The following is a 25,835-nucleotide window of genomic DNA, read 5'->3' as shown; positions in this document are numbered from 1 at the left end:
TTAATACAATCCCTATCAAAATTGCAATGTTATTTATTGCAGAAAGAGAAAAACCCATCCTAAAATTCATATGGAATCCAAAGGGACCCCAAATAGCCAAAAGAATCTTGAAAAATAACAAAATTAGAAGTCTCACACTTCCTGATTTCAAAACTTCCTACAAAGCTACGGTAATCAAGTGTGTTGCTGTGCTCACTTCGGCAGCACATACACTAAAAACAGTGTGCTGCTAGCATGAAGACAGACATGCAGAGCAATTCAAAAGAATACAGAGCCCAGAAATAAACCCTTGCATATGTGATCAAGTGATTTTTGACAAGGGTAACAAGACCATTCAATGGGAAAAGGACCATTTCTTCAACAAATGGTCCTGGGAAAACAATATCCACTTGCAAACGAATAGAGAGGGACCCTTACCTAACACCATGTACAAAAATTTAACTCAAAATGGATCAAAGACCCAAATGAAAAACCTAACACTACAAAACTCTTAGAATAAAACACAGGAAAAGCTTCATGACACTGGATTAGGCAATGATTCCTTGGAAATGATAAAAAAAAAAAAAAAAAAAAGCACAGGCTTTAAGAAAAAAAAATGGACAAACTAGACTTCTTAAAAATTAAAACCTTTTGTCCAGCAAAGGATACTAAAACAGAAAAGGCACTCCACAGAATGGGAGAAAATATCTGCAAATCACATTATCTGATAATGGATTAATATGTCCACAATATATAGAGAACTCCTAAAACTCAAAAAATACAATTAAAAAATGGGCCAAGGATTTGAATAGACATTTCTCTAAAGATATAAATGGCCAACAACATATGAAAAGATGCTCAACATCATTAACTATCAAGGAAACGCAAATCAAAACTGGAATGAGATACCACCTCACACCCATTAGGATGGGTAGTAGCACAGCAAAACAAAACAAAACAAAACAAAACAAAACAAAACAACAAGTACTGGTTGGGATGTAGAGAAATTGGAATTCTTGTTCATTGCTAGTGGGTATGTTAAATGGTGCGGCCACTACAGAAAACAGTATGGCGGGTCCTCAAAAAATTAAGAATACAATTATCCAGCAATTCTACTTCCGGGTATATATCCAAAAAGAATTGAAAGCAGGGTCTCGAAGAGATAGTTGTACACGCATGTTCACAGCAGCATTATTAGCAATAACTAAGCGTTGGAAGCAACCCAAGTGTCCACTGATGGATGAATGGATGAGCAAGCTGTGTTATATCGATACAATGTAATATTACTCAGTCTTAAAAAGGAAAATAAATTCTGACACATGCCCTAATATGGCTGAACCAGATTTTATGCCAAGCCAGTCACCAAAGCACAAATACTATATGATTCCACTTATATAAGGTCCCTAGAGCAGTAAAATTCATACAGGCAGAAAGTAGAATGGTGGTCACCAAGGGTCGGGGGATGGGGATATGGGGACTTGTTGCTTAATGGTTATAGTTTCGGTTTTGCAAGATGAAAAAGTTCTACAGACATGTTGCACAACAACGTGAATATACGTAGTACTGAATTATACACTTAAAAGATGGTTAAGTTGGTAAATTTTATGTATTCTGTATTTTACAACTTCAAAAAATGCTAATCAAAACCAAACCAAACCAAATTAAAAATATATCTGTAAGGCAGAGGGCATGAAAGGGAGGTGGGTGTGGTTATAAAAGGTGTTGGAACTGCTCAGTGCCTTGACTGCAGTGGTGGATACACAAACTGACACAGGTAGAAAACTGTATAGAAATACCTATCCACACACAAATGAGTACAAATAAAAGTGGGGAAATCTGTGTAAGATACGTGAATTGTGTCAATGTCAATGTTATATTATATTGTAGTTGTTGTTTTTTTTAAAGGGCCTTAAGGTGATTAACATGAGGCAAGCTTTTTTTTTTTTTTTTAAGATTTTATTGGGGAAGGGGAACAGGACTTTATTGGGGAACAGTGTGTACTTCCAGGACTTTTTTCCAAGTCAAGTTGTCCTTTCAATCTTAGTTGTGGAGGGTGCCGTTCAGCTTCAAGTTGTTGTCCTTTCAGTCTTAGTTGTGGAGGGCGCAGCTCAGCTCCAGGTCCAGTTGCCGTTGTTAGTTGCAGGGGGGACAGCCCACCATCCCTTGCGGGAGTCGAGGAAGCGAACTGGCAACCTTGTGGTTGAGAGGATGTGCTCCACCCAACTGAGCCATCTGGGAGCTCAGCAGCAGCTCAGCTCAAGGTGCCATATTCAATTTTAGTTACAGGGGGCGCTGCCCACCATCCCTTGCAGGACTCGAGGAATTGAACTGGCAACCTTGTGGTTGAGAGCCCACTGGCCCATGTGGGAATCGAACCGGCAGCCTTCGGAGCCAGGAGCATGGAGCTCCAACCGCCTGAGCCACTGGGTCGGCCCTATATTATAGTTTTGCAAAATGTTACCACCGGGCGAAAATGGGCAAAATGTACAAAGGATCTCTCCAACTCTCATTATTTCATACAACTGCATGAGAATCTACAATTATCTCAATAAAAAACACACATATACATATGATCTATTTTTTAAAAAACTATATACGTATGTGTATATAATAACATAAAGGTACCAAAAGTAAATAGCAAAACACCAGTGGTTGTCATCATAACTGTTTTCTTTGCAGGTGCAATGTGCATACTCGACAAGCAGCACTCTCTCCGAGACGCTCTTGCACCTGAGCGCTCCAATGTGCAGGCCCGCCACCGTCCAGCTGCCTACCAGGTCTCTCATCCTAACTCCTCCACAACAGAACTCCTGATCTTCATGCCCTGCCTGCTCTGCCAGCCCATCACAGTGAAGGCCGTGGCTTGGACAGAAGAAGCCGACAGGCCGGGCACAACAGCCACTCTACTCAAGACTTTTTCTGGCCTCATCTCCTGGTCCCCTTCCCCCAAGCACTGGTCCAGCGCCCTGGCCTCCCTCTGCCTAGAATGCACCAGGAGCACCCCCACCCAGACACTGCACTGGCTCTTTCCTCAGCCTGAAGCTCTTCTCCCAGGTATACAGACCACGGCTCCTTCCTGCCTCTTTCTAGTCTTTGCTCCATGTCGCCCTCTCACTGAGGCCGACCCTAACCATCATACTTTCAAGTATTATTTCCCCAACCTGGCACAACCAGTCCCTCTAATATTGATCTATTTTTTCTTAGCAGTTTCTTACATATCATACAATTTCCTTTACTGTATATCTGTCCACCTTGACCACCAGAATGGAAACAAAATATTTGTCTATTTTAGTCATGGAGTCATTCCCAGCTATGGCTTGGCACACAGTAGGCACTCAATAAATACCTGCTGTTGTTAATGGCTACAGAAAGCCCACGGCAGAGGCCCAAAATTCAAACATACTTTCACAGTCACTAGCATCCCTGAGGTGGGGATACAGATGTCACCAACCACCTCACAGAGCCATCTGTGCTATTACCTCTATTGCTTTCAACCACAAAAACTTCTCCAGCCTTAAGTAAGCAATACCACACTGACATCTAATAGGTGTCAGTTGGCTGAGAGATTCAAAACCACACAGGAAGGAAGCTGTAGCAATCATGCAACTGTTTCCCCACGCCCCCTCCACCACACACACACACACACACACACACACACACACACACTAAAGTAGAAGAAAGTGACAGGTATATCATTTATAGACCTGAATCACTTCTGCAACATTTGCCAACACATAATCAAGAAAGTTTGGGTAGCAATCACTATCTGTTTCTTCATACTCTTTTCTCCTCTAATTTTAAAGAACATAGATATTCCTTAAAAGTTATCTGCAAAATGGATTTCTAGAAATATAATCAATCGTCTGTTCCATCCAGTTCCGTTAGAGTCTGTTCCATCCAGTTCCTTTAGAAAATTAAGAGCAGGTAAGAACATTCCCGTGTGTGTGTGTGTGGGGGGGGGGGGGGATCTGTTAGCTTAACAATAACCACAGTTAAGAAATAACACTATAGTTAATAATACTGTGTTGCATATTTGAAAGTTGCTTAGAGAGTAAACCTTAAACATTCTCATTATGAGAAAAAAAGTTCTGTAACTATGTTTGGTGATGGATGTTAACTAGACATTGTGGTGATCATTTTACAATATATACAAATATTGAATCATTGTGTTATACACCTGAAACTAATGTAATGTTGTATTTCAACAATACATCAATTTAAAAGAAAACGAAAATAAACTAAGATAGTAAATGGAAAATGTACAGCAACATCTTAGCTATTCCAGTTACATGTGCTACACAGTAAAAACATTGGGTTTGCTATGGTATCAGGGATTGGGCTACGGTCTTGAAAAATTCAGGTGCTTTTATAATGTGGTATATACACTAAATAAAATGTGCTTTTCAAAAAAGCACCAGGTCACCCAGCTATTTTTTTCCAAATGACCTGAAACACAATTTTGAACAATGTGTTTTCCTGTTAGCATTGTCTAATTTTTCCTAAGTTGAATAGGTACTACTTTTATAAGAAAAATTATTTTACATTTTACAAATTAAAAATATCAAATCGCAAAATGCTCCATTATCCATATCCACACAAACGCCATAAGAAGTATCCTAGTATAACTACACATGGCGATTGTCACTAGCCAAAAATAAAGGTATTTGTCCTGCTCCATAATAGCTCTAGAATGGAGCTCTAGCGTTTGCATCGGGAGAAGGCAGAGAAGCCCGTCGTCAAACAGGTGCTTGGGGGCCAGTCCCGTGTGGTGGCCCGCCTCGGCCCGCCCGTCTAATTGAACCCGGGCTCTCATCTGCTCCTTTCAGTCCTACTGAGCTCAGTGGACAGCGACTCTGCCCTTTGCATGGAAGTTACCCTTCAGCCCTCCCTTATCTCACACCCACATTCTACCCTGGCAATTCTCTTATCAAAACTTTCTGAGGAGGTGCAAATGTTCTGTACCTTAAGTGGGGAATCGGTTACGGAGTATATTTGTCAAAATTCATCAAACTGTAAACTTTAGGTCTGCATTTCACTATGTAAGCTGTACTTAAAAAGTAAAGTATGTGTGTGTACTACACACATACACACACACTCTCAGAATCCAACCGTTTCTCACTAGCACCATCACCTCCATCACCGCCCTGGTACAAACATGGTTACTCCCGCCTGGATCACCTCTACCAGGTCCGCCTTGGCCCCCGCCAGCCTAGTCCCCAGGCAGAGCAGGAAGCTCTCTAAGACCCAAGTCAGACCATGTATTGCTCCGCTCCCCCCGCACTGAGAACCAAAGCCTCCTCACAGCCCCCAGGCCCTCCCCATCAGAACACCGTTCTCCCTGCAGCCTCGCCTCAGGGAGCTCCTGCCCTCGTGCTGCTCCGGGCTGACTCGTCACAAGACATCCTTGCTACTCCTTACACCCGCCAGGCCAGCTCTAGCTGTTCTCTCTGCCTGGAATGCTCCTCCCTCAGACAGCAGCCTTTCTCACCTCCATCAGGTCTGTGTAGGTAGATGCCATGGTAGCCTGTCCACGTCCCCTCCCTCCAGGACGGAAGCACACTCCCCCAGCTATGGGCGTGCTGGCAGCCTGTGAAATCTCCCAGCTGAGTCCTTCTCCAGTGGGACCTGCCTCAGAACTGTTTCGACCAAGGTCAGTCCCTCTTCCCAGGACAGCCTGTGACTAATAACTGTGGACATGGCAGCATAAAGACCTGGGCCCCGCACCCCAATTCAAGAAAACTCTGAAGGGCTATCCTAGCTCGAGAGCCCCCCATAGGGTTGGCTGCAGCTTTTGTTGCCCGTGCATACAGCTTAACTTCTCCCTGACCAGCCTGGCTTCCCTCACTCCCTTGCGGGTGGGGATCCCAAAAGCACTCCCCCAATAATTCTCCTATATGCACAACTCTCCAGCTCAGAGTAGGCTTCCTGGGATAGTAAGTTCTTTGCTCACACGTTACCTTCTCACTCAGGCTTTCCCAGAGCACCCTATTTAAAATCCCCCCTCCCCAGCGCTCCCCATCTCTGCTGTTTCTCCCCATACGCACTAGCCTAGCGCTCCAGGCAACTGCTCGTGTGTGTGATGTCTGCTGTCCCTCCAGTGAGTCCCCTCCCCTGTCTCCTTTTCTGCTTGTACAGACGCCCCAGCAGATTCTCCTCCCAGTCTCACTGCCTAGAATGCATCACACGCTGCTTGCTCTTCAACAGATCCCAGCATGCTGCTGGTTCACAACACTGAGCCCCAGGACACAACTGGCACTCGTTACTGGCTGAATGGATGAATCTATTGAGCGCCTCTCTGTGTGGGCCCTTCTGCTGGAGGATGCAGCCCACTAGGAGTCTGCTCCTACACAAGTCTACTCCTGGCCCTCAAATGAGGCTGCTCCCTCTTCTGTCTACCCCTCACAACAGCGGCTCTGGCCAGGACAGCTTCCCTGTGAGCTGGCCTGTCCTACGTTGGTTAATATGTCAAGGCAGGGATTTCTTTTAAAAGCAGTAAGTTTTGACCTGAATGGGTTTTCTTTTTGCCAGGGATGGTCTAAACCATTTGCTATCTGTTCTGTTTCATCTACTCCCCTTCCTAAAACGTAAAGCTCTAAGACACAATTCTATAAATTGGCTCCCTGGGTAAGCACTTGGGAAGAATGCTTCCCCTAATCACTGGAATCCCTGGGATCCTGGGAATTGAGCATGAGCAGAGACAGAGCCTCTGCCCTTTGAGAGCTTACTTTCAGTGGGAAGGACTCTAGCAGAACCCCAATTTGAGTCAGGGATCTACCCCTCCCCTATGTAAGCCAGCAGGCAATGGTGACTGGTATAAGAAGGCACGTGTCCTAGCTGGTCCAGTCAGGCCCATGGGGAAGACTCAAACTCCAGGGCTGGAGCCCAGGCCCCTCCCTCCTCCTCCCCGAAAGCATTCTGTTGATACCCCATGACCGGAGGGCTCTCAAACCAAATGTCAGAGAAGGCTTGCCAAGTACACCTCAAGGGGAATCTGCCAGGTTAGAAGCCCCAAGACCCTCTGAGCGCTACAGCAGCAGCCATTGGACAATATCCAAGCACAAGGGGATTCCTGGTACAGCTGTACCAGGTTTCTGAAAGCTGGTTTCTGAAAGCTCTTTCCAGGGCGGAAAAGGTGCCCAGCATGGAGACCAACTTGGTAATTGGAAAGAGTAACCCTGGGGTGGCCGGTTAGCCCAGTTTGTTAGAAAGAGTAAGCCTGGGCTCTGGCTGGGGTCTGGGTGTCATCCCCTTGACATCTACTATAATCCTGGGGTTGTCACCTCATCGCACTAAGACTCAGTTTCCATCTGCAAACTGTACGGTTCGGGATGTTTCCTTTCTGTTGCAAGTCACAGGGAATTTCAAGGGTAATCTACTGACTTCGAGAGTGATCTACATACACAAGTCCTGCGATGGGTCAGCTTCGGGGCGCATTAATTTAGCAGCTTAAGGAGCCACATCCGTCCATCTCCCCCTCCTGTCATGCTCTGTGTGAGCTTCGTCCGCACGGTCACAGGCTGGCTGCCACATCCAGCGGTAGAAAGGCCTCTCACGCATCTCTTCCTCCCAATTCCGTAGAAGCCTCACGCACACATCCCCTCCCAGGCTTACTGGCTAGAATGGCATCAAATGGCTGTTCCCCAACAAATCCCTGGTACTCACCCCATACCAGCTTAGGGCTATCGAGACGTGCCCCTTGCAGGGGGAATGGGGATGGTAGAAGAGGGTGAAGGAGGTCAAATATATCTGGTGATAGGAGAACTGACCCCAAGTGGTGAGCACACAATGTGATATATAGATGATAAATTATAGAATTATACACTTGAAACCTATGTAATTTTACTAACAATAGTCACCCCAATAAATTCAATAAAAAAAATAAAAAAAGACTTGCTCCTTGCAGCCTGGTCTGCAGAAGGGGGCAGACATCTGAAAAAAATTGGGATTCTGATGGAAAGGAACAGGAGGCAGGCAACCCACAGTACCTGTGACACCCCGTTCTGCTCTTTAATAATGTGGACATTGCTGATGACCCCCTCACCTCTCCAGGTGCTGCTCTTCCTTGGCAGGATGATAAAATGTGCTTGCACCAATTTTCGGTCACTGAAAGTAAGCTCTCGAAGGACAGCCTAGCAACCGCTTGGGGAAAGGATGGGTCAAGGCACACAGAGCCCCCTCTCCCTGATCACTGACAACCCAAGATCAGTGCAATGGCAGCAGGTCCCCTCAGTGGCCAAAGCCAGATGCTGCCCAGCGGTACAAGTATGACTGCGCTCACGGAATGAAAACATCTTTCCAGCCACTTCTTAAATAAAAACAAATGTCCGAAAAAAACCCATTTCCTAGCCCTCCTCCTTATTCTTTCTCTAGCATACAAAGAAATAAACTCAGAGTGACACAAATCTACAGTCACCTGCCTCTGCCCTGCTTGCAATGCCTATCCACACCTACTTACAGCCACCACCAGGACCCCTTGTCTCCTTCATCCTCTCCCACCAAGACCCAGGGAACTGCCTCTTCACTCCTCCAGGGCCTTCTGGAGATACAGGAAGGATGTCAGTTACATCCAGCCTCCTCCGAAACCTAAGTTTGCCCCTCCCCTAACTCCCTAGTCTAAACTTCTAGCAAGGTGCTCAAGGCTTTATTCCTTCACCTGCTCAGTCATGCCCTAACATGCTCTGTCTTCTTTTAAATGCTCTCAATCCTCCCTGGGCCTTTGCTCCTGAAAACAGTCCCCCTGTGGTCAAGGCTCAGCCCAAGGGCACACCCTCAGCCAGGCCACCCTCCGTGGGGCCATGGCAGCCCACTCTGTGTAGCTCTGGTTTCTCGCTGCCCTGCATTCTAGAATGTGGTCTGCAGGTCCCACTCTCCCACCGACTTCACAGTTTTCCATAAGGGATAGCCTTATGTACCTCTGATCCCCACAGAACTTCTCTCCAGAAGGGTTCAATGTTTGGTGCATAAATCAGTGAAAAATCTACATGTGTATTATCCAAGGCAAAATCCCACCCATTTTATTCTGAATCCTCTTCAGATGTATTCTGGTTATTTTCTTAAATCGACCTACTGTCTTCAGGCATAAATCAGTGAAAGACCGGTGGAAAAGCTCACATTTCCTGAGCCTTCACAGGTAGCAGGTGAGGCAGGTGTTACTGGCTTTGTTTAACAGATCACGAAAAGAGATGAAAAGAACCTTCCATGACACATATTTGGTGAGCAGCAGAGCATGGAGACTCAAGAACAGGACTGATTCCAAAATAAAAGGCAAAATTCTTGTCCTCAAGAAGCTTACAATCTAGTTGGAATGATGAAACAAATACATGAAAAGGCAAGTAACAATAAAGATGCTCTTATCTAGAAAGGTTTCTCAACCGCGGCACTACTGACATTTTGGGCCAGATGATTCTTTGTTGTGGGGTACATGACATATGCTGTAGGGTGTCCAGCAACAGTCCTGTCCTCTACCCACTAGATACCAGTATCTCCCAACCCTCCTCAGTGGTAAAAACCAAAAATGTCTCCAGATATTGGTCTGTTTGAAAATCCCTGATCTGGAGCAACTGCAAAGTTTACCGTAACAGCCACTGTGATCATAAAGTATCGCCGTTAGGATCCCTCGCAGCCAATTCTCAGAGACAGGTCTGCAGTGCCCGTCCAGCAGCTGCTCAGGGCCTTTCCACACCCAATCCTGACTTCATTTTTATACCACCCTGCCCGCATTTCCCCTTCAATGTGACATTTATTTTCACCCAGATGTAGTATATGTCTCAGTAGAATGTCTTAAAATCCTTCCTGGAGTGAGACAGGGTAGGGGTAAAAATAATGCAATCACAGGACAGGAGAGAGAACACACACCATAAAGCAATGTGATTAACTGACAAATTATCCCACTATTGAAAATTTGCCAAACACCTTTTTACAACACTGCCATCAAAGGGTGAGCCAGAGGCCAAAGACAGATGAGAATTCTTTCAGTCCTGGTCCTTCTGGTTAGAATGGGCTTCACTGAGAAGCTGAGCACGAACACTCTCAGCCCAGTTGTGAGAATTCCAGAAACAACTCTTAAGAACAAAGGCCCGGGATGGGAAGCCCATGCATTAATCTCAATGAAATTTTCTAAACATACAAGCACAAATTAATGTTTTTCCACAACCAAGAGCCCAATTGCATTCACTTTCTAACCAATATATGGTCATAACCTAATTTAGAAATGAACCTTCTTTTCACCAAACCCAAAATAAAATGAAAAATATAAGGTACATCTAAGACTACAGAGTAAAACGTGTGTGTGAATAGTACCTGGCACATAACTTCTATATAAGTTATAAATATTACTTATTATATGCCTTAATTTAAAACAGTCTTTTATATTTGGGTACAGGGTGTAATGATAGGGGTCTTTATATTTATTCCACTTTACCAAGGCCCAGAAGTGGAGTCACTAGCCCAAGAATTTATAGCTAAAAAATGACAGCACCTTGATCCCAGTCTGATTTCTGTAACATGACAATGTCAAGATCTGTTAACTTATTGACCACCATAGAGCAGTGATTCTAAACTGGGGGTGATTCTGGCCACCAGGGGACCTTGGCAATTTCGGGAGACATTTCTGGTTGTCACAACTGGGTATGTGTGGGAGGGGGTAGAGGGCTACTGACAGCTGATGGGTAGAGGCCAGCGATGCTAACATCCGACACACAGGACAGTCCCTACAACAATTATATGGCCCCACTGTCAACAGTGCTGAGGCCGAGAAAGCTTACCTTAGAGAAAAGGTCCTTTCCCTCAGCCAGGAAAACGAAGACCAAAAGTACATACACACCCCAACATATACTTCTCGCTTTGTCTTAAACCTGTCCTATCTGGCTGCCTTTTCCACAGTTTGAATGGATCCCGCCACCAGGGGGAAAATGCTGAGCTCTCTGCTCCTTCCCTCGTTGGACTCAGAAAAAGCATGTGAGCCATGTAACAAGTCAGGAGACATGAATACAGTCAGGAAGCCAGAAAGCGTAATGATGCACTCTTTAAAGCACCATGGTCTCTGGTTTGTTAAGCAAAACAAGCACCATTTTACTGGTCACTACCTACCACTCTGGCTTCTGGCTAAGCAATGCCCACCCCCTGCAGCTCCCACTAGTGACCAGTTTTTAAAGAACTGCTCAGTAGTGATCCAGGCCATAATCATGTCCTGTAGGATAGTGGTAATTTACCCTGACAGTTCTTCTGAACACTTGATGAGACAAAGGTTGATTTCAGGAGATTTTTCAAAGAAAGGAAAGTTAACAAAGAACAAGTTTAAAATAAGTTAAATCCAGCCAGAGTCTCAATTCTTTTATTATCTCTTAGATTTCGAAAGCACTTTATAGTCTGGGAAACACTTCTGTGTCTACCTTCCCAACCAAACATCACAACTGTACTACGAAGAAGGCAGAGCAGATATCATCCTAGGACTGCAGAGAGGCGGCAGCAACAGAGGCCTGGGCCTACCGCTCTGCCCACTCCGCCAGATTGGGACATTTGGCTGCTGGCCTGGTTATAGGCACCTCACTCATTTGTACCTCGATAATCGCTTAAGCATCTTAACTTACTTATGCTAACACAGCATAAAATTTGTGTCTTATATAGGAGCTTAGCACAAAGTTAGAAATTATATGGCAAAAGACAGAGGAGAGACTGCAGAAGGGTGGACTGACCAGACACACAAACTGATCTAGGCAAAATTTTTATTTTAAAATAAAAATTCCTTCAGATCGCCACTTACCCAAACTAGTTCATGATGAAATTTTTCCTTTCCTGATTCACAAGCACCGTAATTGATAATTACTGAACATTTGCCCAGTTCTCCATGGACAGATCTGCACATCACACATCAGGAAATGCTCTTGGAGATCAACTCAGGAGAAATGAAACTAAAGTTCACAGCTTTTGCTTTCATGCATAGTAAACCTAGCTGTGTTGTCATAAATTATGGAAACCTCATTTTTCTTACCTGTTTTAGCCAACATTTATCATATACCTTTTATGTGGAAGACATTGCTGAGTGTGGCAGAGAATACAGAAGAAAATGAGGCAGTCCCCGCCCTGGGGACATATGGGAAGTACACCGACAGGGACAGAGCACATCTAGTGGAGTAACTCAGGAGAAATGGTAACAAAAGGAAAAGGTAACCTCACCTGGGCTCTGAAAAATAAGAAAGATGTCACACAAGAAGGGGGAACGGGAGAGGGCTTCCGACTGAAAGAACATAGACAGCTGTTCAGTTTAGTTGCAGTAATAGAGCAACCTGGGATCAAATTCAAAACTTAAAAGCCACATGTATAAAAAAGGCAAAAGTATCTAATCTACTTGTTGTAAAAGAAAACTGTAGCTCCTTCCAGTTCATTGCAAAGTAGAAATGAGGAACGAGACAGAATCAGGGTGACTGCCTACCCAGTAGTAGTCAGAGGCAGGCTGGAATCAGGGCTATAGGCCTTATGCTGGAGGAGCGCTCCCTGGGTCGCAGTGCTGTCAGCAAGGGAATGGGGGCTCTCTCCCGTCACCTCCCTGGGGAGTAAAGACCAATTCCTGCCGCAATTGTACCAACAAGGTCGACTATGACAAAACTGTTGGTTACCACAGGCTTCGCTGTCTGTTGTCGACCAAGGACTGGAAGAATCTGTTCCCCCAGGTTGTGCTTTGGGGCCACTGCCACAGAGCTAAGGAAGCCGCCTTCCTGGAACACATCTGTGTCCTATGGGCCCCAACCTAAGTCACCTGATGCCCCAGCTCAGCATAAACGTGGTTCCATCTACTGGGGGACCTCAGCCCCCAGCCACAGTCCCCCAACTGGGGACACTGTCACTAGATCCAGGCCTCAGCAAGGGCAGTAAGAGCCACTCAGCGACAGAGATTCCAGGTCTTCACCCCGCCACTGAAAGGCCACAAGGGGGACTGTGCCCCGGTTTCACCCACAGTATCATCTGAGCACATTCGACTGATGCCGACGAGTGGCAGGAGCTGGCTGACGCCCAAGGGCCGCTCCCCGGAGCCAGGCCGCGGCGCCTCCACAGACCACGGGTGGGCAGCCAAGGGCTCAGCGCAAGTGCTGGGGGCGGAGGCGGACTTCGCCGCGGCCAGGCGAAGCACGTGCCCGGACTCGCCGGTCTCCCCGCGCCGAGTGCAAAGTCCGTTCCCTCCGACCCCGCGGCTCTGGCACCGGGCACCGGGAGCGAGGCGGGCAGGGCCTGCGCGCAGCTCCGACCGGACTCCGAGCCCGGACCTGCCTCCGGGCTCGGCCTCCCGCAACCCCTGCGCTCACTCACCATTGTGGTTGACCCAGGTCGGCTTCAGGAGCTTCATTGTTCGGCCGCCGCCGCCGCCGCCGGGCTGAGGCGAGAGCCGCGTTCTTCAGCGCGTCCGGGCCATTGAGCCACCGCCGCCGCTTCCTCCCGCGCCGCCCGCCCTCCGGCTGCCGCCCGCCCCGTGCCCTCAGTGCCGCCGCGCCATAGCGGTCCGGAGCCCCAGGCCGCCGCCACTGCCGCCCCCCGCGCTCGGCCGCCACCGCCGCCGCCACAGCCGCATCCCCTGCGCCGCTCCTCCTCCGGCGGCTCCCGGGCAACGCCGGAAGTCACGGCGCGCACCTGCCAAATCGCCCCGGCGGGAAACCGCTCCCCGCGCGGATGGGGCCGCCCGGGCTCCTCCGCAAGCAGGGGCTGCACAGGGCGGCTCGGCTTCGACTCCGGCTCGGGGGCAGCCGCCGAGGAGGGGAGGACCGGCTCGGACCGCGGCGGGAGAGCAGGGCCTCGAGTTGCAGCCCAGGTCGGCGGAGGCAGGCAGGGTCTGGGTGGCGTGGATGGCCTCTCCAGCTCTACCTTGCCGGTTCCGCGTCCGACTAACTAGCTTCCGTCATTCATCAACACGCGTCTATTGGGCATCTAGCGAGAGCCAGGCCACGTGCGGGCGCCGGGGTGCGGCCACCGGCGGGCGGCCCTAGTCCCAGACTCTACGAATGCAGCGGGATGAGCCAGCCCCGGGGGGGATAATTGGGGAGGCCGAAGCGGGAGCGTTCATTGGAAGATCGGGGCCGTTTTCACAGACGTGGACTTAGACCTGGAGTAGAGGGACGCCTCTTTGGCCACTCGGGCTGCACTGTGGGATCTTAGCCCTCGCAGTGGTGTAGGCTGACTAGATACGGGAGTGACTGGCGGGTACGTGCAGGCTGCAGGGTAAAGATCGCCGCACCAGGCAGAGGCGGAAGAGAAGACCCCGAACGGAGCTCGGGGCGTGCCCACGCGCCGCCAGGACGTGCGGGGCGGAGCTACGTCGGGGCGGGCCCAGGCATGATCCCGCGCTCTGAGGTCGGAACCCGGGAGTGCGGAGCGTTGAGACGGCCGGGCAGTTGTGCGTGGCACCGCGAGCCGGACAGCCAAGGTGCACGCCCGGAAGCAGCCGGTCGGCTACCTTAGGGGCCATGGCCGCCGCGGTGTTAGGAGCTACTGCGCGCGCTTTGCGCTCGCGGTGCTGGTGAGTGCGGACTTCAGACGGGTCACGAGGTGCCTGAGGGGCGCGCGGGGAACTCCGCGCCGGCAGGCCAGGGCCTCGCCTGCGCTACCTCCCCAACCACCCTTATCCTTACCCACTGATATCAAAGGAATAAGCCAGCTGATCTCGCCTCTTCATGTGGTCAAAATCCGAGGACCCTGGCGACAAGGGACCCTGCCCAAGTGCTTTCTGGTGTGAACGGGGGATTTTGAAAAGTCTCCCACAGTGACCTTGCTGTCACATCTAGCAGTTACAAGTGCCTCAGGTTTTGAGGGCATTGTAAATTTTTTTTCTTTTCCTGTTTAGTGAGGAAAATCAGATATTTATACATACTCTTATCTCTTTCAGGCTTCTGAGAACTTGGCAGACACAGAGTAGAGACACCCACCAGCGAGCTTCATTGTTCTCTTTCTGGGAACTCATTCCCATGAGGTAAACTCAACTGTGGGTCTGATCTCTTTGTGGTGTCAGCTGGAGATATATGTGCACATGAACAGAATAAAGCAAGAATATTCGACATTTGGTTTGCAAAATAGCGTACAAAGTTTCTCAGTTAAATTTAGGCCGATGTTTTTCTGTCTTTCAACATTCCCTTCATGGAATACTGATGTATCTGTAATCAGAAAACAAATTAAATGTGAAAGTAATTTAAATAATCCTTAATTAGCTTTGAATGGATTCTTGTTTTGTAAAGGGCAAAGCATAAACTTCTGTTTCTCCATGGGCCGTCCATTTCTGACTCCCTGGAGAAGTAAGGGAAGGTGTGAAGACCAGTTTTTTCCACCTGTGACTCCAGATGCTTTCTAGGTACTTGATGCAAGAAACTGTCTTGGTGCTAAAGGATTTGATTATTCTTAATAGTAAATTGTCACCATAAGAGATGTGTTCCTGAGAATAAATCAGGTTTTTGTTAATGCTCTTGGATGGGGAAATTTGTTAAGAAATCCCCAAAAGTAGAAGCATGCCAGTCTCACTTTTATTAAGGTGTCTCTCTTAGGCTTGCTCAAATCATTTTTATAAATCACAAATCCATTTAAGATGTGAGTAATGAGCTCCTAATTCATCAGTTTGGTATTTCCACTTCAGTGCAATCCCAAGACACACCTGATCTCCAGCATTCAAGATGAGCACTTCCCCTTAATTTATACCCAGAGCAGCTTTTCCACCCCTTCCTGGGTTAAATGCCCACAGAGTTCTCACAAGGACCCTGGGGTGGAGGCCATCTTCTTGCCACACTCACCTTATAAGGTCAGGACCATGCATAATTCCTTCCCCAGTGAACAGCTCAGTACAAGTTTGGGGGACTTCATCTAGAGTGTCATGTCTCTCAGCATGTTTGTGACACTGAAGAGGAAAAATGTTTAATGTTTGCTTTATCCATTAGAGCAGAACCTCTGCGAAAGAAGAAGAAGGTAGATCCTAAAAAAGACCAAGCAGCAAGGGACCGTTTGAAAAAGAGGATTCGACGACTGGAAAAGGCTAGCCAGGAGCTAATTCCCATTGAAGATTTTATTACACCTGTGAGGTTCTTGGATAAAGTGAGGTAAGAGTCCTCTAGGGTTGAGGTCTTTAGGGCAAAGGAGTTCCATCACCTTCAGGTAGTTCTACTTGCAGTTCACACCAGTCATGGGAAGGGGTCAATAGGCTTGGGCTGACTTGGCCCTGATCTGAATCTTTTTCTCCTTGTATATGTCTTGTGAGAGTTGGAGAAAGCATTCCTGGGTGATGCTAGTGAATGGTTGAATGTAGGAAAGAAACTGAGAATAATTGTGAAAACCAGGCCAGATGCTTGAGTGAGTTCTGTCAGCACTGCTCAAAAGATCGTATTTGTTGCTTTTTTACAAGAGAAGTTGTAACTGTTACTGATGACTTGGGCCTGGCTTCTATAGGCCTTCCCCATTTTGATTGTAGAAAACCCTTAGCCTCTTGCTTTATGGTGCAGATGCTCATGCTTGGGACGTGTTGTGTGCAGGGTTGGCAGGGTTGCTGTCTTCTGGTAAAATGTGCCATTTTTAAAGTAGCACCTTGCCATACAAGTGGGACACAGCAGGTGCTTTTTTGGTACTTCAGGCCTGATCCAGGCTCTTGACTCCCTGGGATTTTGGTGTCCATTTTCATTATACCATTTCACTTTTCTCCAAAATCATCTCTCACCAAAGGTAGTCTCTGCCCTGGGGGAGAGGAAGTGTTACGATAGGCTCCTCAGAGCATCACTTGCTTGTCTCCATGTTAAAGCAAGTGCACTGGTTCTCAGTGTCAATTGCAGCTGCTGCCACATTAAACCATCCATTCCTTAATTTGTCCCAAACTTCCACTTTCCTAAGTTCCATCTATGTCTGGCAGTGAGGAGGCGTGGGCCATAATCAGTCACCCAGACTTCCTGGTCAGCAAGGTGAGTGCTCCCCAGCTTCACACCTTTGGATTTGTGTGTTCCCAGACAGCGGCCTCAGGTCGAGCTCTCCTTTGAGGAGAGTGAGCGGAGAGCTTTGCTTCTGAAGAAATGGTCCCTGTACAAGCAGCAAGAGCATGAGATGGAGAGAAATGCCATCAGGTCCATGCTTGAGGCCCAGCAGGAAGCTCTGCAGGAGCTGCAACTCACATCCCCGGAGCTCCACGCGGAGGCCATCAAGCGAGACCCAAGTCTGTTTCCCTTTGAGAGAGAAGGTCCAAATTACACACCACCTGTCTCCAACTACCAGCCCCCTGAAGGCAGGTACCACGACATCACCAAGGTGTACACACAGGTGGAGTTCAAGAGGTAGAGCTGCAGGGAGCTGTCTGAACATGCTGTCCTTGTGAGCAAGAGCCAGGGCTCAAGCCTGCTTGTCACACAATTAAGCATGCTGTGAATAAATGTAAGTTTAATCAAGTGTCTCTGTCTTACTGTAGTCTAAATTAATTCACCTGAGGATGGGCAGGAGTGAGAGATGTTGCCCTTCCTTGTCAGGTACTGGGGAGAGGATGACCAAGACATTGACCATTGCCCCCCAGTAAAAAAGAAAGATTCCAATTGTGTGGGGCAGATGCCACCAGCAAGAGGCACAAAGTGACACCCAAGAGGCAGAGGTGATGGATGTGCAGGCTGTGTGCTGTCTGCACAGGTGGGCAGAGGAGAGGGAGAGCCTTCCCAGGTGGGGCAGATGGAGTCCAGAGCTTTCACATCATCGGCAGGGCCAGCTTTGCATTTGAAGCTGAGAAGGGAGGCTGAGGAGAGTGGAGCAAGCCAGACACACACTAGTTATCAAAGTTGCTATGTCCCCAGGAGGGTGTGTGACACCTGGGGCCGAGGACTCTTATTCGAGTGGTGTTAGTCTAGAATGGCGACCGTATTAGTGTGCGGGGGCTGCCAGAAAAATACGCCACAGACTGCAGGGCTGAAACATTTATTTCTCACAGTTCTGGAAGCTAGAACTCCCAAGATCAAAGTACCAGCAAGGTTGGTTTCTCCGAAGGCCTCTCCTTGGCCTGCAGATGGCTACCTTTTCACTGTCCTCACATGGTCATCCCTCCGTGCCTGTGTCCTCATAAGGACAGCAGTCAGATTATGGCCTACAGTAATGACCTCATTTCAATTTAATTATCTCTCTAAAGACCCTATCTCCAAATACAGTCAGTCATACAGATGTACAGGGGGGATAGAGCTTCAATTCAGCCCATGACAACAAAGGTCCGGTGTAAGAAGAGCCCTTTCTCCTAGTGATTTGCATTATCACCCCAGAAAGGCTTTGGGTTCTTCACTACCTTGGTGAAGATAAACCAGGGAAACATTTCTTTCGAATAAGACTTTATATTGTCTGGTTTCATAACGTGTGGTTCACGTATGGTTTAAAAACTGACCAGGTAAACATTTTTACTGCATAAAAACATTACCTAAGGATTCTAAGTCCTTTGGCTCTATCTATGAGATGAATGCTGAACCCAACCAGTTTTCATGACCTCAGTATTTTCTCCAAGGTCCAAACCTTTGTTGCCTTTTGCCTGTTCCACTGCTGGTTTGCCAGCCGCCAACTGATCTGTCCACACTGATCCCACCCCAGATCCTTCTTGTGCAGCAGCCAGAGGGCTCTGTAAGATGCAAGTCAGGTCAGGCATTTGGCAAACCACCACCCCAAGAACTGCGTCCAGACCCCTTATCTCACAGCCCCCGTCAGCACATGGTACTTGTTGCAGCATACGGCTTGTGTGGCCCCTTCCTGTGCCTTGCAGGGCTTGAGCCTCTTCCAGTTCTGGGCTCACATGCCGAGCCTTCCCCACCTCCCCGCCCACTGCAGGTGCTTGGTAGTGCTTTTAAAACAATAGGTTTTATAATCAACTCAGTGGGTCATGGTCAGCAGTTTTAACTTTTTATTTTGAAGTAGTTATAGATTCATAGGACGTTCCAAATAAACATGCAGAGAGGTGCTGTGTGTATTTCCCAGCCTTAACGTGTTACATACCATAGTCGTGTCAGTACCCAGAGACTGACACTAGTACAACCCAGTGTATTCCGATTTCCTGTTAAACCTGCCCTCATCTGTGTGTGTGTCTAGCACTACACAACTGCATCACACATGTAGCCCTGTGTTACCACCACAGTCAAGATACCATCATCACCCCTTTATAGCTACACCCTCACCAGGAACCAGTCTCCTATGTTAGATGAATGGGGTCATGTCATATGTATCCTTTTAAGATTCTTTTTTTAAACAGCATATTTTCCTTGTTTCATCCAATTTGCTGCCCATACAGCAGTGTATTTTCAATGGCACAGACCTGAACATGTCAGTGTATCACAGTATAGACAAGGATTATTTTGTGAAGCTTGTTTATTACAGCCTTTTGCTTTTGAAATAACCAAAGTCATATTTTTCTGTCGTTTTTATTTGTTAAAGTTATTGACTTTTTTGTACCCACCTAAAACAAGATGACTGCATAGATTTAAAACAACAAAAACATATATGCTATAACAGTATGTACCAGATTATAACATACTTGTTGCTATAGGTTTTGTCCAAAAAGTTTGAAAGACACTGTTCTGTCTTATCACTGACCAGTTCCTTCACGGCACCTACCATCATTTTAGACCTTCATTTAACGTTCAAATGTTTACGTCGGTCCCCTAAACTACTAGTACAACTGCAATTCTTTGAAGGCAACTTGTCCATTGCAAGGCTGTGATCCCAGATTCTCAATCCCCACCCTGCATGTAGCAGGTGCTCAGATGTGAAGGGGTAAACACAGGAACAGATACAGGAACATTCTGTCCCGAGTGGTGATTATCTCGTGGGACTCTGTGTAGCCACGAAGGACTAGAACCTCCTAAAACAGCATTCAGCTGCAGCGAATCCTAAGCAAATAGACAACAGGGAGTGTGGCTCCCAAGGGTGAACACCTCAGGACTGCTGTGATGGTTGCTGCTCCCAGGCTTTTCCTGCCCACCCCAGGAGCCCCAAGGAAGCTGCTGCAATTTCAGGCATCACATGCAAATCACAAAATTCAAATGTCCCTTCCATGTATTTCAGAGTGAGGAAGGAGAATGATTGTAAATCTAGCAGCTTTCCCTCTTTCCTCCTTGGCCAGAAATCAGACTTGCCCATGAAAGCAGCTGCAGCTACAGCCACAACGGAGATGCTCTGGCTGGTTCAGACACAGCAAGGCTACCCCCTGGGATGGGGGTTCCTGGCTCTTTGTACTTGCTTCTGCTCCTGGGGCCCTACGTGCACCCCTACCACTCACAGGTACACATGCAATCACAGGGACTCTTGGGGTACACAGGAGAAAATGCACAGAAGGGGACATTTTATCGTTTAATATATGCCCTCAAGTCATACATTATGTTGCCCCAAAGAATGAGTTAAAAGATGCCTGACCTACCACCTGTGGCCAGGTTGGGGCCCTGTCATGAAGGAGGTACTAAGACCCAGTGGGCTGACCTGACAGAGCACCATCCAATGGGGCCTGCTATGAAGCTACAAGATGCTAAATCATTTTATTGAGTAATAATGAAACTCTTCAAAAACTAGAGTTCTTGTTGGTTCATACACATACCTATTTAAAACATCTATAGGAATATATGCATAAAAAATTCTATCTGAGCACAACGTCAGATCCGAAATCTAACAATTTCAACAATTAAATTGTGGATTTAATTTTCAGCTTCCCTTTGGAATCTAATATGCAAAATGGCTTTTGACATATTCCACATTTTCAAAAAATGATCAGGGGAAATTTTAAGGTTAGCAGGCCAAAATTCCATGAGTCTTGAGTTTCTTAAGCCAAGAGTCCATGAACCCTTTGTATGCAAGGTGGTGTGTTCTGCCGCTGTGTGCATTTCTTAAAAAGCAGAATCTCACCTCCTGTGAGCCTAGGAGGTGCAACATGCTGGTCCAGAGGTAATGCCCCACCTCTGTCTAGAGGAACTGACCGAGCAGGCCATAGCCAAGTGTGAGCACCAGTGGCTGGGAATGCATGGTCATCACCAAGCCAGGGCTGGATAAAGTGTTCATGGCAGCACATCCATTTAGCTACCTCATTCTGACCCCTAATGGGGCTACTGACCCGTGTGGACACATAGAATTACATAGAATTACATAAAAAACAAGAGTTTACCTGAGAATTCTAAACCTCAGGACAGCCATCTGCTGTGCTGTTATTGCCGGGCTGGAACATGAGCCAGCCCAACCTGGCTGCTCACAGCAATTTGCAATGGTGTCTGCCTTCCTGGATGCTGTGCAATGGGCAAAACTGTCTTCCAGAGCGTAGAAGCAGTGGGGCACCCTGAACACAGGTGAGGGGTGGGCAAGTAGGGCTGGATACGTTGGGCTCCATGTTCCAAGCCAAGCAGAAGCTCCCACATACTCACTAGAATGTGTGGGCCAGTCACCGTCCTTAGGGTTGTGCATCAGCCCCACTTGAAACAGACCGGAGGAAAGTGTGCAGGGGTGCTTGTCACTCGTCTTTCTCCTCCTGTGGCAGAGGGAGATGCCAGTCTGCAGGGGGGCTCTGCCTCAGGGTCCACACCAGGGCATGCTTTCGTGCAGTCTGGACTCTCGCACGCTCACTCTCACAGAGGGACCGCTGTGCAAAGGAGACCCCGGTCACTTACCGCCTCACATGACCCTTACATCTCCCTCCTCCTCAGCACCTTCCCAAACACAGACAGACAAATAGTACATTTGGTTCACACCACTCTGAAACTCTGCTTCCCCCTAATACACCTTGGCAATTGTTCTGTATTAGCACACACAGACCTAGATGATTCTTTCTCCCAAGTGACTGAAAAACTACAGCTGACCCTTGACCACTGTAGAAGTTAGGGGCAACAACCTGCCGCACAGTTGAAAATCTGCATGTAATTTAAGTCAGCCCTCGGCATATGCAGATTCCCAATTGCAGATCAAAAATACAGTTGACCCTTGAACAACACAGGTTTGAACTGCACAGATCCGCTTAATAATCCACAATAAGTGGACCCACGCAGTTCAAACCTATGTTGTTCAAGGGTCATCTGTATCGTGTAGATCACCATAATTTGAGGAAATTTGAAAACGTCTTCTCCTGGGCCTCACGGCTTGATGCCTTTGGTGACCTAATCAGATTCACCTGCTAAGACCAGCTGGGGGCTGAGCTGGAAGGAGAGACAAGAGTCTGAAAGAGTGGCCAGAGGGAGGAAGATGAGGCAAGAGACACATGCCCAGGGAGCCCTGGACGGATGAGGAAGAGTCCAGACAACAAACAATACATGCCACTCAACCTATGGACTTTACTCTGTCACTCTCTCCCCAAAATAAACACAGGACAGTACATCACAACCATGACAGGGGCACTTGGTAGGTGCCAGGTGCTATGCTGGTCTCTACACATTAATTTCAGCTTCTCTGTCTATTTGTCTTCACTTACACTCTATTGTCGCAAACAGATGTTTTTGTTTGGGTTTAAAAAGTGATCAGAAATGCAAAGAAGCATATGAAAGACTCCCAGACCTCCATTCCTAAGGTGTAGTTAACAGATGCCCCAACGCAATTTTAGGCCCAAATTTTAGAGCCATCACATGTTTCCCTAAAGATGGAATAGTCTACTGGCTAGTGTATACTTCCTGCTTTTTTCACTAAGGAATATACTGTAGGCACCTTTCCATCCCAGGAAGCATTATTATCTATTCTTTGTAATGGATGCGTAGCTAGTACTCCAGCGTGTGGAATAAGTTATTTGGTCAAATGTCTATCAGTGGAATTTAGGACACTTTCAGTTTTTGCACTATCACAAACAATGACACAATGGACATTTTGAACTTTTAGCTGTACTCTGTTACCCAATTACTTCCTTAGGATAAACTTCCAGGAGTAAAACTGGGGTCAGAGGTATGCATTTGACACTAAGACAATCAGAACACCTAACACTCAACCAACACTGCACAAAGACCCTGGACTGTCTAAAGCCCCTAGCGACACTCCTGACATTCCACTAGGCAGAAACAACTTATTGTCATTTTAAGTTATACACAGGGCCATGTGGTTTTCTTTTTGAATGAATACCTTCTTTGTGTCTTTTGCATACTTTTCTATTCTTAAATCATCCCCATTTTTCTTACTGATATATGAGTTCATGCATAAAGGTTATTAATCTCTTGCCATATAGGCTGCAAGCAATCGTTCCCATTTTTTGGGCTTCCACTTATTATAAACTTGTCCTCATTTTCTTTTATACAGCAGCTTGGTTTCCACATCAGTTTGTCTGTTTCGGTAATAACAACATTGAAGCAGCCACCAGTCCTGCAGGCTCCCCTTCCCCAGGCACTCCCTATGAGCAGTGCACCCCCACAGCTGCTCTCCATCTCCCCATCCACAACGGCTGCACAGCCGCACTGTACTCTGGACTAGAATGTAGCTGCTAGGAGGACTGGGGTTCTGTTCTCATCACTCCTGTATCCCCAAGAGTGCCCAACATGATAAATATCTGCTGAATGAATCAACAACGAGAATCACCTCCTTACTGGTCTCTGTGCCGCCTCCGACATGTACTCTCCCACTCAGGCAGCCAGACTGACCTTCTAAAGGTATAAATCAAATCATGCTTCCTGGCACCTGTTTAGGCTAGAATCTAAACCCTCTTTAGAGGCCCACCAGGTCCCTGGGACCTCTCCAGCCTCATGCCCTAATCCTCAACACCACCCTTCTGCTCCCAGCACCTGGCTGTTTCTTACTCTTGACCCCCTGCGCTGGGTGAAGGCTGCTAAGGCTGGTTCCTGGTCGCTCTGCACTCAGCAATATCACCTCTGCAATTCAGCCACCACCATAACACTGTTAGTGGGCCCCTCCTTTCTTTGCAAATCACTCTACCCTCCTTCCTTGCTTTGTATTTCAGTCAAAGCCCCTTTGACATACTAATTTTTGGTATTTCTGGAAAGAAAGGAAGCATAAAAGGAGGAGGGTCCCCGGCAGTACTCCTCTCCAGCGTCCCGGGACTCGGAACGTGGGGAGGGGTGGCCCGGGCGTTCGGATGCCCTGGTGATGCACTCCAGCGGCCCAGCACCACCCCCGGCCTCCCCAGCGCACCTGGGCCTCGGCGCTGCGGCGCTGCTCCCACTCGCGGCAGCTGTCCAGGTCGCGCCGCCACTGCTCGCAGGCCGGCCGCTCGCCGTGGACGTAGTAGTTGTGCAGGAAGTGCCGAGCGCTGCGACAGAGGTTCCACTCCGCGCGGTAGGCCTCGCAAGGGCGCGGCGGCTGCGGCGAGAGGCGCGCCTGAGCCCGGGGCCGCTGCGCCACCCGCCCCGGAGCCCCATCCCGCCCCGTTCCCGGGAGAGGGCTCGGTTAAGCGGGTCACACGGACCGACGAGGCCCCGCAGGTCCCTGGTGCCCACCACACTTACCCGCCAGCTGCTGCCCTCGGCCATGTCAGGGGAGGACTGCCGAACCCCTCCTCCTCCGCCCGCTAGCCAATGACAGGTAAGCCGGCACCGCGTGCAAAACCAATGAACGCAGAGATATGACGATTTAAATCCTCGCTCAACGCCGGGAGACGCGCCAGTGACAGCCGGGGCGGTGGCGCGCGCAGAGGGGCGGCGCCCAGGAGGGCCGTGGGCGGCGTGCGCGGGGGCGACCCCAGAGGGTAAGGGAGCTCCACGCCGAGGCAGCGCTGCCACAATGCTGACCGGTCGTCCGCCCGGTCCCCGGTCGGTGTCCCGGGCTATACAGCCACGTTTAATTAGCTGTTTCTGAAACTAATTTATTTTCATAAATCTCAGATCGGATTCATTGTCGTAAGCACATAGTGCAGTAACTGCAGCGAAGCTGCCTAGTGCAGTGTACACTCAAGGGCGGAGGTGAACTCACAAAATAACCGGGTTGGCTGGGAGTGAAGTATGTTGGGGTTGGGGTGCCTAGGGCGCAGGCCAAAAGGGAGTTCTTAGTACAGCGGCGGGGTGGTCAAAGGCATGGAGGCTCTGAGTGGCATGGGTTACAAGCCCAGGGGCGGCTTGTACGTCTGATTAAGAGTGAAAGCCTTACTCAGGCAGAAAGACCTGCAATACCAATGCAATGGTTCTCCAATTTCTGCAAACCTAATCATGTGCTGGGGAGCCCCTGTAGAAATGAGGCAGTTGGTGGGCCCACTGTATTAATGTGACTGGGTAAGACTCTCTGCAGGTGAGCCAGAAGGCAGCAATTTTATCAGCGGTCCGGTCCTGCCAAGTTGGTTCACAGACCAAGCCTGGAGAAGACATCCTGTGACAGTAAGGCTGCAGGCCAGGCTACAGCAGTAATGACCAGTACTTTTGCTTCAGGTGACCCCACTGTGTCACCAGAAGACCCACCAACACAGTACACCCCTGGCCTAGGCAGGGGAAAGTGCCTTCAGCAAAGGACTGGGAGTGATTTCATTGTACATACAGTAGATGTTGCTGAGGGAAGACAAAAACCCAGGGCCAGCTTCCTACTGTAACATTCTTTATTTTGCATAAAATGAGTGTCAGCCAATGTGATCTTGCCAATGGAGGCTGCCTACCCAAAGAGGGCTCCTATCTCTATTAGTGAAACTGAGACCCCATTAAGTAGAGGGTCAGGTAGATTACAGCAGTGCTTCATGCCTTTTGAAACCATATCCATCACCAGTGGTGTCGGTCTGAGTCACAGGGTCCAGCCCTGGTCATCATGACAATCTTCAATGCTCATTCTTTGAGGACACGGGTGGACCCTGGGGATGATTCCTTAGAGTCCATCCTCTTCTCTTCTGAGTGTTGGGAGGAGCCCTTCCCCTTCCCGAGAAGGACCCATCTGCCTACAACCAGGAGACCTTGTGGGGACAGAGCCAGGAGTGCAGTTTCCAGGCTCTCGCCCTCAAGTGGAAACGTGCTCATTCG

The 25,835-nt window shown here is 48.2% G+C and overlaps 3 protein-coding genes across 6 annotated transcripts in view; 1 reads left to right on the top strand and 2 right to left on the bottom strand.

Moving 5' to 3' along the window:
* Nucleotides 1-13,582, bottom strand: part of HIRA (histone cell cycle regulator) — a 90,496-nt gene extending 76,914 nt beyond the window's left edge. The window contains exon 1 of one of the 2 annotated variants that reach the window (XM_074321623.2): nucleotides 13,282-13,582. In XM_074321623.2, coding sequence (XP_074177724.1) covers nucleotides 13,282-13,318 — 37 coding nt within the window. In that variant the 5' untranslated portion in view covers nucleotides 13,319-13,582. The remainder of the gene's footprint in view (nucleotides 1-13,281) is intronic. The other variant, XM_074321621.2, reaches the window with a different exon arrangement.
* Nucleotides 13,583-13,625: 43 nt separating this feature from the next.
* Nucleotides 13,626-17,370, top strand: MRPL40 (mitochondrial ribosomal protein L40). 3 transcript variants are annotated; one of them, XM_019755893.3, is made up of 4 exons: nucleotides 13,626-14,482; nucleotides 14,849-14,932; nucleotides 15,885-16,043; nucleotides 16,938-17,370. In XM_019755893.3, exons 1-4 carry the CDS (start codon nucleotides 14,430-14,432, stop codon nucleotides 17,260-17,262), a joined length of 621 nt encoding a protein of 206 aa, XP_019611452.3. In that variant the 5' UTR covers nucleotides 13,626-14,429; the 3' UTR covers nucleotides 17,263-17,370. The 3 variants fall into 3 exon arrangements, with proteins under 3 accessions (XP_019611452.3, XP_019611451.3, XP_088657003.1); XM_019755892.3 differs by lacking the exon at nucleotides 13,626-14,482 and adding an exon at nucleotides 14,518-14,692; XM_088800877.1 differs by lacking the exon at nucleotides 13,626-14,482 and adding an exon at nucleotides 14,741-14,765.
* A 2,000-nt stretch (nucleotides 17,371-19,370) lies between these two features.
* C9H22orf39 (chromosome 9 C22orf39 homolog) lies at nucleotides 19,371-24,473 on the bottom strand. The gene is made up of 3 exons (XM_019755898.3): nucleotides 24,348-24,473; nucleotides 24,034-24,201; nucleotides 19,371-21,556 (listed from the first exon to the last, which is right to left on the bottom strand). Exons 1-3 carry the CDS (start codon nucleotides 24,369-24,371, stop codon nucleotides 21,428-21,430), a joined length of 321 nt encoding a protein of 106 aa, XP_019611457.2. The 5' UTR covers nucleotides 24,372-24,473; the 3' UTR covers nucleotides 19,371-21,427.
* Nucleotides 24,474-25,835: the final 1,362 nt, after the last annotated feature.

Source organism: Rhinolophus sinicus, chromosome 9 (assembly GCF_057876585.1).
Source record: "Rhinolophus sinicus isolate RSI-liver-muscle chromosome 9, RSI-T2T, whole genome shotgun sequence".
In the NCBI taxonomy this organism is placed as follows: domain Eukaryota; kingdom Metazoa; phylum Chordata; class Mammalia; order Chiroptera; family Rhinolophidae; genus Rhinolophus; species Rhinolophus sinicus.
The sequence above is the reverse complement of the archived record's forward strand: the minus strand, read 5'-3'. Positions and strand labels throughout refer to the sequence as shown.

Coding starts and splice junctions, on each gene's coding strand:
- MRPL40 (XM_019755892.3), top strand. CDS start 14,637: ATGTGGTCAAAATCCGAGGACCCTGGCGACAAGGGACCCTGCCCAAGT. Junction 14,693..14,848: donor CCCTGCCCAAGTGCTTTCTG/GTGTGAACGGGG, acceptor TATCTCTTTCAG/GCTTCTGAGAACTTGGCAGA. Junction 14,933..15,884: donor TGGGAACTCATTCCCATGAG/GTAAACTCAACT, acceptor TTTATCCATTAG/AGCAGAACCTCTGCGAAAGA.
- C9H22orf39 (XM_019755898.3), bottom strand. CDS start 24,371: ATGGCCGAGGGCAGCAGCTGGCGG. Junction 24,202..24,347: donor CCGAGGGCAGCAGCTGGCGG/GTAAGTGTGGTG, acceptor CTCTCGCCGCAG/CCGCCGCGCCCTTGCGAGGC. Junction 21,557..24,033: donor GCCGCAGCGCCGAGGCCCAG/GTGCGCTGGGGA, acceptor TCCTTTGCACAG/CGGTCCCTCTGTGAGAGTGA.